The 13,525-nt window shown below is 35.3% G+C and overlaps 2 protein-coding genes across 2 annotated transcripts; both read right to left on the bottom strand.

Moving 5' to 3' along the window:
* Positions 1–1,189: 1,189 nt before the first annotated feature.
* Positions 1,190–4,779, bottom strand: LOC123911224 (glucose-1-phosphate adenylyltransferase small subunit 2, chloroplastic). The gene is made up of 9 exons (XM_045962595.1): positions 4,357–4,779; positions 3,394–3,690; positions 3,017–3,286; positions 2,748–2,927; positions 2,533–2,636; positions 2,323–2,434; positions 2,075–2,173; positions 1,837–1,956; positions 1,190–1,617 (listed from the first exon to the last, which is right to left on the bottom strand). The coding sequence occupies exons 1-9, from the start codon at positions 4,621–4,623 to the stop codon at positions 1,501–1,503; spliced, it is 1,566 nt and encodes a 521-aa protein (XP_045818551.1). The 5' UTR covers positions 4,624–4,779; the 3' UTR covers positions 1,190–1,500.
* Positions 4,780–7,605: 2,826 nt separating this feature from the next.
* On the bottom strand, positions 7,606–12,020 carry LOC123911223 (transmembrane 9 superfamily member 12). The gene is made up of 2 exons (XM_045962594.1): positions 11,809–12,020; positions 7,606–10,160 (listed from the first exon to the last, which is right to left on the bottom strand). Exon 2 carries the CDS (start codon positions 10,078–10,080, stop codon positions 8,101–8,103), a length of 1,980 nt encoding a protein of 659 aa, XP_045818550.1. The 5' UTR covers positions 10,081–10,160; positions 11,809–12,020; the 3' UTR covers positions 7,606–8,100.
* Between the last annotated feature and the right edge of the window lie 1,505 nt (positions 12,021–13,525).

Genomic DNA, 13,525 nt, shown 5'->3' with positions numbered 1-13,525 from the left:
TAGTTCAACACTGATACAGCATCTGATGTGGTATAAAATATCTTTAATTATCTCTACTAGTAATCTTTATGAAAAGCGTGTAACTGCACATTGATTGTGTAAATTCTGTAGGTTAAATAAATATTTTAGCTCTGCTTTTTTGTCTCAATTTTTATAATGCCATTGCGGTCTCTGTATTTTTCTTGGAATATGTAGTTCATGGTCCTTGGAACAAACATCAGATGGAAATATCAGAGACAACGAATGCCATATTTCAAATGAATTATGTTGAAATATGTATGTTAGTTAGTAACGAAACTTCGAGCATATTTTTTTTTTTAAAATTGGCAAAATATTATTAAGGCTTCCTCCAATACAAGAAGCATTAGAGGAGCAAGGAAAATGGTGAGAGACACCAAAACAATAGCAGTACCATGTCTCAAGATACAAAGCTAGAGAAAGAAACTTCCCTAGAAACCAAATCCCCTAAAAACAACAAGAGACATAGCAGGGCTGCTACACAGCCAAAAGAACCACCTGGGGGGTCAACGGAGTACACAGACTCCCGGGTCCCAACTCCATTCATAGAACCTACTTCGAGCATATACTTGACAGTTTCCTTTCTTTCACACAAAAGAAAAAAACATTTCTCAATAGTTTTCTTTCTTTGACCTTGGAATTATATCAACTGGCTTCATAAAATAAAAATGATCAAGAAATATCAAATATACTATACTTTGGTGGAAAAGATAATTTAGTTTGCCTTATAAATGCAGCTTAAATGATACAAGACTACGTGGATATTTGATATGTTGGAACACGGATCTGAACTTGCAATGCTATACTTTGGTGGAAAAGATAATTTAGTATGTCTCATAAATACATCTCAAATTATAAAAGACTGCATAGATATTTGATATGTTGGAGCACATATTCGAACTCGCAATTCTCTACTTTTTAGCACTTCTTGTGTGTATGTTTCATTGCTAAGTTCTTTAGAACAAGAAAACGAGATAATTTAATAGGATTAACATATCCATTCTCTAGCTCAGTATTTTATTCCTGTCATGCCCTCATTCTTGGTAAAAGGTGCAGTAGGACAAATTAACTGGAGTCGAATGTTTGGAGGTTGCAAAAAATGAACAAATATGCAGTATTAGTTGAGTTGAAATTGAAAGAAAAATGTCTCAAGAGACCTAGAAGAGGCAAATTAATCAGCAGAAGCTGTCTCCATGGATTTTATTGTATTTCTTTTCATTGTTTTTAGTGGATATTATTCCACCCCTTTCATAAACTGCAAAAGAACATTCATCCTAGACACTGCAGACTATAGAAGAATTTATTTGACTGAATATTTAAATTTACATCTTGACTAAAGAAAGAGTTTCTACTCTATATACTTCCGAGCCAAATATTACATGCACCAGAAAACCAATGTGGAAGCAGAACTGCTCTTGTAACACCTTCCAGCAGTGAAAATGAGGTGTTGCACAGCAGCAATAGGAAACAGTAGAGACGACTTTAGATGACAGTTCCACTTGGAATTAATGCATCCTTGATTACTGTGACGATTCCACTTTTTATGAAATAACCTTCGGTTTCTCTTGCAGCTTCTTGCACATTGTCACTGTTAATGATCTGCGAATTGAAACAAGAATGTAAATTATGAGTGAATGCTTTTCCGTGTAAACTTGTTTAAATATCAGAAAGTTTGTTTTGAAAATCCCGTCTCCCTCACTCTTCTAGCATGCATGTAGATCAAGATAGCGAAGTATGAGAGAACAGTGTACTTAGACAGGAGAGAAAGAATGTGATAAGATAAAAAACAAATCTTATATATGAAGCAATATATATAACCTTCACGTCGTCTCCAATTCTAGCATTCTTGTCGATAATAGCCCTTCTAATATGAGAGTTCTTGCCAATACCAATCGGGACGCTGCCTTTAGCAGCCAAAAACCTCCTATCAGCATCCGTCTACAGCACAACAATCAGAAGGCCAATACTGAAGTTAGTATTGCTAGTCAAGCAAAAGTGGAACCCTATTGACTTATGACTTAATTATGTGCTGGTTAATTAGTAGAGTTATTGTTACCTCATAATAATCTGCTCCCATTAACAATGTGTCCTCAATGATTGCACCTTCTGATATGCAAGATCGCAGTCCAACCACAGAATGGTGAATTTTGCAGTTCTGTGGAACAAAATATTGAAAATAAGTTTATTTTTAAACAAATTAACTAGTCTCACTCTTTTAGATATTTTTGCCAAGAAATGTACAAATTTGTGCCATGCTCATAATGATGGACTATGGAAAAACATGAAAGTTCTGAAAAAGCTTGCCTTAATTACACATCCTTCACCAATAACACTATCGGTGATATCAGCATCAAGCATCTTAGATGGAGGCAAATACCGAGGTTGGGTGTAGATTGGAGATGAACGATCGTAGAAACTGCAATCAAACATGAAAAATCTCAATGAAGCCGTTATTACGGTTAAAATACAGTCGATGGTGTAGGATCAATAAATAAAAAGCCAATATTAAGTTACCTAAAATCTGGCACTGGCTTTTTGGTGATTCCCAGATTTGCATTATAGAAAGCCTCAATTGTACCGATGTCTTCCCAGTATCCATCGTATAAATAAGCTTGCACCTGCGCAGATTCACAAATACGTCAATGATCTGGTTGCTAAAGACATGAAAGATTTGGCTAGAAATTTTTTAAATGTTTTCTACGTATTGAACAGGTAGAAGGAATTCTTACTCTCAATCCAAGTTCAGTTGCACCGGGAATAACTTCACTCCCAAAGTCATTGGCACCAGGAAACTTGTCGCGGAGCAGATCTAGCATCACATTTTTGCTGACAACATATATACCCATGCTAGCAATAAAAGGCAATTCTTTTGCTCTCTCATCATCGAGACCCAAAATAGTAGTATCAACCTAATACAGAAAAAGTCATAGCAGAACTTTTAAACCAGTTATATACTAAAGAACAAATAACAAAAAAGAAGCTTATTATATGGACTCACTTTCATAGCTTTCAACTGTTCTCCTTTTGGCTTCTCGGCAAATTCAATTATACGCCCCTCTTCGTCAATCTTCATTAGACCAAATGCAGTGGCACGCGCTTCATCCATTGGCAGTGCAGCAACAGTGATATCAGCATCACTTTCCCTGTGTGCTTGTATAAATCTCTCGTAATCCATTCGATACAGATGGTCACCAGCTAGAACTAAGTACTCCAAAACATTGTGCTCCTCAAAAAGCCATAAATATTGCCTCACGGCATCTGCAGTACCCTGTAACAGTGAAAGCATTCAAAATCACAAGATAGTTCTAGACTTCAATAAGTGATCATAGCGACATACAGTAACAATAGAATACATATATAAGGTTGTCTTGTTACCTGGAACCAATTTGGATTCTCGGGACTCTGCTGTGCAGCGAGAACCTCAACGAAACCTTCATTTTTGTAGCCACCCATGTTGCTCGCATATGCACGGGACAAGTGCCTATTCAAGGACGCTGAATTGAATTGCGTGAGGACATAGATCTTTGATATGTTGCTATTTAGACAGTTGCTTACAGGGATATCAATAAGCCTATAGTTTGCTCCAAGAGGAACAGCTGGTTTTGCCCGCTTCTTCGTCAGTGGATAAAGACGTGTCCCGGCACCTCCTCCGAGTATAATGCCAAGTACACTCTAAACAATTATCATCAAAGAAACATTACATTACATTACATTCAAATATAGATCCTAACAAATGCCTTGAAAAAAATAGAGGGTTAACATTTCATATTGTCTAACATGAAATTCCACTAATCTAGCAGACATTCAAAAGACAATATTGTGTGAATCAAGTATCAACAAACTCCAACTATGCACAATCATTACACAATTGCGAAAACCACTAGGAAACAAACAACTTTGTATTTTGATCATTTCATATTAGTGTGATAGCAAAAATAATTCCCTGATTGAAATTGACATTATCAATCATATGATAAAAACTGAACCAAATATACTATAAAAGCATAAAAATTGAGTAACAACCAATCACATACCGAAATTCAAATATAGAAACCCAACCTAATCTTGTTCAATTATTTTTCAATTTTGTGATTATAAAACTTCTCATTCCCCAAGCTGACCTAACTCAAGAAACCCAAAAACACATTTCAACATGAAAAGAACCCATTATCAACAAACTCCAATTAAGCATACCCAATTTATTAAACATTACAGAAACCAAAAAAAGATTGAATTTTTCTGATTTCACACACACCCCTCTTTCTCTATCTTTCACTATACTCAAGAGTCAACAATAGTCAAAGTAATAAAGAAAAAGAAAAAGAAAGGTCAACTAACTCTGCTAGCATCTGGATCAAGACAAGTTTGAGAGTTTTTGGAATCAGAAACGGCCTTGGGAGAAACAATGAAGGGACTGCAGCCATAGCTTCTTCTTTGTCTTGCTGAGATTGTGTTAATCTTATCACCACAGAGCTGTGATGAAGTGAATGAGAGATTGCGTGCAATGGCTTTGGATGATGATGAAGAAGAGGGTGAGGGTGAGGGTGAGGGTGAGGATGAGGATGAAGGGACTTTGAGAACACCGATCGAAGCCATTGACGCCATGGATATGGGTTTTGAAGGTCTGTACTGACTGTGTCTACGCTCTCACTCACTCAGAGAGACGATGTAATGCAAAGACAAACAAAGAAATATGTGGCTCTCACTCACGACTTAGGATCCTTTCTTACTTAATATATAATTAAAATATTTTTCATAGTTGTGCATAGTTTTTTTTTTAACGTAAATATAACCGTACATAGTTAAATATATAATAATTTAAAATATGATTATATTTAATATTAGTATATGTATAAATTTTTTAAAAATATTAGATTTTTTATTGATTTATATCATAGTTTTGTTTATATTATTTTAATGTAATAAATCTTTGATAATATCTTATAAGTTTTAATGGTGTAGTCGTTTGAGATTTTAGTTTTCTTTATATGAAAACGAAAACTACGATATAAATCATTGTATGAGATATAATCAAAGCTTTCTTTGTATGAGATTTTAGCTTTCTTTATATGAAAAAGAAATAAAGTTAAGAGCCATTGTTTTTAAAAATTTTATATAGGGTTCAAAATAATAATGCATTATGCTCAGTGGCGGAGCTAGCCCGAAAAATTGGGGCGGGTCGCTACAAATATAAATCGAATATGCAAAAGAAATTACTAAAAAAAAAGACATATCATATTGAGAGTCTGTCTAGTATGGATATCTCAAAAATAGTTAAAAGGTGGACCATTAACATGTTTATTAAATAAATTTTAAAGATATATTATGAAATATATTTTATGTCAAATGTGTAAACTTCATATTTTTTAATTAGTTTTTGTATTTATGTTTATAATATTATATGCATCTCTCTAACAAAAATTTAAATTTTTTTAACAAAAGATTGATCAAACATGAATTTTTATGCACAAACTCTATTTTAAATAAACATTTGAGTACTTTTTTCTCCAAAAAAATATACTTGAATACTTCGACAAAATAAATTACACAATTTAAGACATCTATAAATTATTAAATAATAAAACATTAGAAGGGATGCTTAAAAAAATAAATTAAAAAGTACATTTGAATCATTTGAATTCTGGGACGTAAAACTAGCGGGGGTTAGAAACCCCTGCAAAAGGCAAACCTGTTAAAGAATACTTGATTTTATCGTTTGAAACCCCCGCAAAACAAAATATAACAAACTACGCTGACTATTTAGCGGGAGTATACCTATGAAAATAGTATACCTATGAAAATAAAATTAAAAATTCTGGGGCGGGCCATGGCCCTGTCCAGCCCATGAAGGGCTCCGCCCGCCCCTATTTATGCTTAAGGGAAGATATATGAACACGAAGTAGTAACTCACGACAGTAGTGACACTGACAGTCAAAGGTATGATATCCCTGCAAAAATTACACGAATGAGTTTCTTGCCATCAATATACAAATTGACGTACAAATTGATGATAGAATTATACAATTTAAATTATATATATATATATATATATATATATATATATTACTTACTTAGTGTGCGGAGTAGAGTTTGATTTAAAGAAGGGTGGAATTAGCATTGCCGCGATAGTCACGACCATTACAAACTGGAGCAACCACAACAACAATAACATTACTAGCATCACCAGAATCAGACAATTGGGAGCAGCTCGCAATCGTCCAACCAGTACATAGCCCAAATGAAATGTAGCAGTTTTTCACCCTTCTAAACGCATGCAATTTATTGACTGCTCTAGCCCCCACAAAATGTAATAGTTTTTTTTTATAAAAAAAAAAATACGTTGAACTTATTGATGGTTCAGACCGCCAGTGGTAATTTTTTAAAATAATCAACAAATTGATTGGCCATTTAAACTGCCATAATTCCCTAGAAAAAATCGCCACAAAATAATTACTAATTATTATTATTATTATTATTATTATTATACATTTCTTGGCGGTTGCCACAATATGTTATTATTGTGCAAAATTTACTGAGGGCTTGGAATCTTCAAACAAGGGCATTCCCATGAAAAAAATTATCCGTCTTCGAGTCTTCAAAAAAGGACAATCCCATGGAGATCCTTATTTACGGCTCAAATTGACATTCCTAAAGTTTCTTTTTAAAATTTTGACAAATATTTATTGGCGTCAATAAATAAAACGGATATCCTCTAAGGCTTTTGGGGAAAGGGCACTGCAAGTTGCAATGGGTCACGTGAAAGTATCAAGCAATGTTTGTCCAGTGTTGAATAGAGGAGTGTTTGGTTCTTTCTTCCTTAAAAATTATTAAATAGATTAGACTACAAAACCAGAATGGGTGAAGGAGGATCGTTGAAATCTTGCCTTTACAGAACAATGAGACAGAAACATGCATATCTCATTTCAATGCACACAAATTATTGTAATATATAATTATTATTATTTTTTTTGACTAATTTATCCTTACAAGTTACAACTGCATAAAAATACTACTATAAGATTGGACACCGACGTTGGAAACATGTTCTTACAGAAGAATCACAATAATATCATAGATTCATAGTATATCACAAAAAGCCAAATTGATCTGTCACCGAGTGTATTGTTTTGTAGCCATTGGGATGGACCCAAACCAAAAGGTAAACTCAAGTTTGACAGATGTCTTTGATATAGACAAATATTTTACTGAAATGCTTGAGAAATCCTTCAGCATTATCAATTAAACATTAATCATACACAAGAATTATAGTTTAATTATATTTTTGACTAAAACAAGATATTCAAGTCAGCGTGAGCTTAACTCAGTTGGTAAAAATATCGCATTGTACATGCAAGAGTTGAAGTTCAAATTCCGGACACTTCACTTATTCACTTTTAAATTGGAATTTCTAGCCACTTATGCTTCTAAACCAAAAAAATCAATACAGTTTAATTATGACAGGCATATAAAACGTAGTAATATATTAACGTGTGACCTCACACAGCAGCAAGCACCCAACTATTGTGCCAAGAAACTATTCAAAAATTTGCATAGATTAATATCATTAACTAAAAAAATACAAGTATCTGGCTATAAAAAAAACATTAGTACAATACCAAGCCAAAATTGTGGCTTGTAGATAATAGATACATAACACAAAGTTTTCTTCCCTATTCTTGAAAGCACAGAAGATCGATTAAACACCCACAAACATGATGAACATCACAACGAAATTTGAGTATCCATCTAACATTTTTCTATTATATTGAAACAAGACGTAAGACAGACCAAGCAATTACAACTTCCTAAAGAAATTTAATTTAAACTAGAGTACTTGAAATATAATGAGCTCAAACACTAGTCGAGTACTTGAATGACTACTTTCGGAGGCAGGTAGAAGAGGAACGAACAAACTGCAGATCACATAGCAGTATAAAATCCATTGATGACAATTTAAGGAAATCAATGAAGCATCAGTTGCCTCGCTATATTCTACGATGCAATCAAGCTACAAAAAGAACTCAATAGAAGATATATCAATTGATCTTTTACACGGGTACTGAGAGATAACAGCTGAGAACCTTAATCGATCTTCACTGATGAGAACAAGTAGTGCACAAAGTAGAATGACATTAGGAAGCCAATGGTGCCAGTTGACAACATGATTGCAATTGCCATGAGTAGTGAATAGCCGAGGTATAGGGTAGCTGACACAGGTCCGCTCAAACTCTGCAGGTCGAAAACCAAGTAGTTAATTGAGTACAAGAAGACATAAAGAGCAACAGAACCTGAAGCATAGAATGCCTTCCACCACCATCGCCAATCTTCCACACACAGATGCATATATGTGAGGACCACCGACACCTCAGCACAAACAACAATCAGCAACAGAAGAACAACCAACAGGAAACCAAACACGTAATAGAACCTCCCAAGCCAGATACTGGAAAGGATAAAGAAAAGTTCAATGAAGAGGGTTCCAAATGGAAGAGTTCCAGCACCAAGAACAAGTAGCCATGATGGATATTTTCGTGCAGGAATTTCCCTTGGAATCTGATTGGTCCTTACAGGATATTCGATCGACTCTCCTTTTGTCCCCATAAATCCTCCAATGAGGGTCAGAGGTACTGAAATACAGAACCAGAGGAAGAACAGCTCAAAATACAAGGAAATGGGTATAGCACCGGTACTGTTGCTGTGCCATAGAATGAAATTGAGTACTGTGAGGATAATGAAAGCAATGCCAGGAAAAAAACATGCAGCAGACCAAGAAATTGATCTCCACCCTTCTGTTGTTCCCTTAATGATCCTCCAAAGACGTACGCTGACATAGCCAGCAGCAATTCCAAGGATAAGATATAAAATGATCATTCCTGTTAGTAGCATTCCTCGGGATGCTGGAGACATGAAACCAAGTGCTGCAAAAACAATAGTAACACCTGCCATTCCAAGAATCTGAACCCCGTCTCCAACCATTACACAGAGAAGTGTAGAGCAATCAGGCTCCCTAAATACATCACCAACAACAAGTTTCCACCCAGAAAGCTCCTCGTTCATCTGAGCTTGTGCCTCTTTGTCCAATTCCTCATACCTTGTCAAATCCCTTCTTACAGTTCTTAAGAAAATGACAAACACAATACCAGCTAGGAAAACAATAACCATCAGTGAGTTTAGGATCGAGAACCAATGAACTCGGGAACCCTCCATCTTCAAATAAGCATCCCAACGTGATGGCCATCTTATATCACTTTTCACAAATTCAACCTCATATGTGAATGATATCCTTTCTTGCTCTTTTATTACCTGATACTTATCAAGCTCATTTGGGCAGCTTACAGAAGAGAGACCATCATACATTTTGTGCTTTTTCATGGCTTCAGGGTCATATTTAATACTACAAGGAACAACATGAAAACCAACTATTTCATACCCTGATGCCTTCTTCTTGTCAGCTTCAGAAATAATGCCCATACCTTCCTCCCCGGTTCCAATAATTTCAACCCCTCTGCCTTCATATTCATGAACAAATACAGTGAATCTTAGGTGGTTAATGATGTAATCTGCACTGCCATCAGATGGAGTGTACCCAACAGGGAACCCTGTCCACTGGATTTTGACCCCATTTTGGCTAGTATACCTCATAACTGGCAAGTTGTCGAGGATCATATTCACTTGATACAGATCACGAGTTCGTTGTTTGAGTAGCTTTACCTCGTGCTCATTCAATGGTGATGTTGTACAGAGGTATAGAGTCTCATTTACATTCATTCGAAATCGGTAGGCTGAGTTATCAATCTGATCTCCCATAAGTAGTTCTCCAAGATTCTCAGCACTTTTCTTTATCCCACCAGGGGGTTGGCAGTAAGGGAGGCTGTAGTAAGAGAAGGGAAGCTCAGTCTCAATAGAAGTCAACGAATTGACTTTGGCATTTATAGATTCTCCATTGGAATAAGTATGCATGTAGGTTCCCGGCAAATAAAAACCATTGCTAACTTGAGCAAATACAACGAACGAAAGGAAAACCCAGCAGATGAAGGGTTTTCTCATAGTTGGTAACTCCATTTCCTTGAACGCGAGACGACAAGAGGAGGTGCTGAAAAGTTTCCTGTGAATCTAAGCCAATTCCAACAGTGATATCAAATCTACATAAGAGCAAAAAAATTAAACATCAGATGCCATAGCAGTTTTTAAACAATAAAAAAAGTGAAGATCCGTAAATAATCAATTTAGACCTTATTGTATATTATTTCAGTCAAATTAGTCTTCACATTTGGTATTATTCGAAGTAAATAGATAGAAAAATTGTCATTCAGGGACATTTAGCATATTTTGTGTTATTCATGGCCTAGCACTACGAACCAATATGAATAATGTTGTAGCGTTTAAAGTTTTAAGGATTAACATGACTGTCTAATGAAGAGAAAAAAAAACCATGCATATATTATAACACAAACAGCAATGCCCTTCAATAGTAAATCTCCATAAAGGGTAACAATTTACATTAAATGCCAATGCAAATTCTTATTAAAAAATAATCAAATAATTAATGAAATTAGGGAATAGGGACTAGCTCAACCATTAAATGCACATTCAAAAACTAAATTATGAAGTTAGGTTACAGGGTAAATGGGCCATTGGTCGAACAGGTGGCTCAATAGTTAAATTGCATTACTCAGTATATTCTTGAAATTAAAGTTTAGTATTTTGGCTAAGTATCCAAGCCCACACAAACATAACCGTAAAAGATTTTTGTCGTCATCTGCATACAAGAGCTGCCACACACAACAAACATACCACTCCTGCTATTGTATAACAAGTGTGTTTCTCCATCATAAGTTTTCCTTCTGCAACTCTTTCCCACAATGTACTTTCTCTTGCTCAGTGTGCTCACGACTAGGCTGCTGTGTGTTGCATTGTTTGACTACAGAAGAGCTTCGTGGTGAGGAGCACGGCCAGAATTCTTGAGGAGCATGGCTGCTGTGTGTTGCATTGTTTGACCACAATGAATTCTTGTTTTTTTAACTCTGCCAATCGTCCAAGCAGATTCTAACTGGTTTAAAAGTTTAACCACCCAGTGGATAACGACATAATCACTGATCGAACACGTGACAACCCAAACACATGACCAAACTGAGACCAGATCTCGAACCCGGTAATGGTTGTGTGGGCATGGATACTTGGCCAGCCCGGTCTCAGTTTACGGTCAACCCGGTTCAAACGACAAACCCGATTTTAATTACACTGTAATCGAATCATTAACATTACTTCCTAAACAACTGAATCTAATCTTAAAGCCTACTTTTGTCGATATCTTCGGCACTAACTCAACCATTAAATGCACATTCAAAAACCAAAATCAAAAACCTTCAGCATATCTTCATTATTCAAAATATAATACAAAAGACATTGCATTTTACTAATAACCATAAAAAACAAAACCCTCAAAGTACAACAACATGAAAATATTTCAAATCAGATCCATTTATCATAAATCATAACTGAAATAAAAACAAAACAAATCAGCTAAGAAAAAAACCCAGAAGCACATTATCATTAAACTAAATTAAGGTGTTCTACAAATATAATCACTACCGACAATGATAAACACAAAAAACAAAAACTACACGTTATATATAGTAATAACAACAAAATTAAAGTAAAACAAAAATTACCCAGAAAAACGAATCAATCAAGAAAGCAAAAGTCGAGTAGAATGGATCCGAAGTTGGAGGAAAATTATAAAAGGGTGCAAGAATTGTAAAAAGAAATTGAGAAGGAAAAGAGACTTACGAAGGGGTTTTGGCGATGAATGAATTGGAAGGAACAGAGAGAGATAGATCGATCGAAAGTGAAGTGAATGCAAAGAATGAATTTTGTAGTTTTTGGGTGGAAGCAAGAAAGGGACAAAGAGAAGAAGATCGAGAATCTGTAATGCGTTGGTCTGAATGAAATTATTCACACAAATCGCATTGGGTATTCACTTGGATTGGGTTGGGTTGATTGCTTGATATGGGCCAAGCCCGCCTTTATAAATCCGGAGAATTTCGAAAATTTCTCATCTCACCTACCCACTTTCTCACCACACCCCTGGAAATTCCATTTTTGCCCTTGGTCAAAAAATTCGGAACGCGTTTTCCGAATTTTTTTAGTTCAAATTTGAAAAAAATTTGGAAAACACATTCCGAAGTTTTTAAAGGCAAAAAAAATTCGGAAAACGCGTTCCGAATTTTTTGACCAAGGGCAAAAATGGAATTTCCAGGGGTGTGGTGAGAAAATGGGTAGTGCGATGAGAAATTTTCGATAATTTCCTTTGGCGCATGTGTGCTTCTTGCGCGCCCTGCACGTTTTCCATTTAGCGGATATTATAAAAATAAGTAATTTTTGAAATTTTCTGAAAATACTGTCCCCTACCTAAGTAGCGGACCAGTTAGTGGTTAGGTCCCCTGCCTTAACCAAAGGTCTATCAAGTAGTCAAATTTGATCGGTCATTTGTAGTACGCTCATGTCATAGCTCTAACCAATGAGGAACCTTCAAAAATTCTATATATACTCCCCGTCTGTTCTCTTCACTTCTCCTCCCTCTCATTTATTCTTTTTGTTTTTTTCTCTCTTTAGTTTTAGATTTAGCTATGTTTAGTTTAGTTTAATTTTTGTCATTTCGTATGTAAACGGTTATATAGTCTATTATCGGCTACTCATAGCATTCTCAACGGTGTTGTTTAATCATCATGGTTGACAACAATATAGTAATCGACGATAGATTTTTGTGGTCAAATTGGAAACGAGTGACTAGCCGAAACGGAGGTCACTCAAATGGAACTTGGAGCTTGGCAAGTGGGACTTTTCCATACACAAATTAGACTGTCCTATCCTGCCAAAATTTTAGGTTTAGACCAGCTAAGTGGCTGCCTGTAGGACCGAAAACAAAACCTGTAGAGAATGCTAAGAGGGACGGCGATAAACGTTGGCAGGTGGAATATTCTCATCTGTTTGGTCGTTATTGTTAATTTTATTAAATTTGATGTCATTTTCCTGTCTAACGTGTAATATTTAATTTCTCTCAGAGGAAGATTTCATTCACTTTGAAGTTCAAACACTTGACGAAGTGTAAAATTGGATGTTATTTTTTTGTCTAATTTATAAAATTAATTTGCTTTAAGTTGTAACAAATCTAATTTACTGTCTAATATTTCTGCCTTCCCTGTTATCATTTTCTTTTCCCGTCAAAGACTGGTCGGCTACTTAAATAGCGGACGACACCATAACATAAATTACAGAACACAAACTGTTACTATAAAGAAATATTCGATAAAAACAACGACATATTACATTGGAAATTAAGATCCTTAATTAGAAACATAAATTTAACACAAACAAGACTAAAGATCAGATAAATTAACTACTTCAGCTTAATCCTCCCCGGGTTTAACCTTGCAAGCCACGATTCCTTCGGACGGGTAGAGTTTGAACATATATCTTGACAAAATAGAGAACAAAATAGAGAACA

This window comes from Trifolium pratense, linkage group LG2, assembly GCF_020283565.1.
Source record: "Trifolium pratense cultivar HEN17-A07 linkage group LG2, ARS_RC_1.1, whole genome shotgun sequence".
NCBI classification, from domain to species: Eukaryota; Viridiplantae; Streptophyta; class Magnoliopsida; order Fabales; family Fabaceae; genus Trifolium; species Trifolium pratense.
Note: the sequence above shows the minus strand (reverse complement) of the source record. Positions and strands in the feature narration are given on the sequence as shown.

What these genes read in the sequence shown, in the direction of transcription:
- LOC123911224 (XM_045962595.1), bottom strand. Translation starts at nt 4,623, where the DNA reads ATGGCGTCAATGGCTTCGATCGGTGTTCTCAAAGTCCCTTCATCCTCA. An exon ending in AACAGTTGAAAGCTATGAAA is followed by an intron (nt 2,928 to 3,016) that starts GTGAGTCCATAT and finishes TTTCTGTATTAG; the next exon opens with GTTGATACTACTATTTTGGG. An exon ending in CAACTGAACTTGGATTGAGA is followed by an intron (nt 2,637 to 2,747) that starts GTAAGAATTCCT and finishes GAATCTGCGCAG; the next exon opens with GTGCAAGCTTATTTATACGA.
- LOC123911223 (XM_045962594.1), bottom strand. Translation starts at nt 10,080, where the DNA reads ATGGAGTTACCAACTATGAGAAAACCCTTCATCTGCTGGGTTTTCCTT.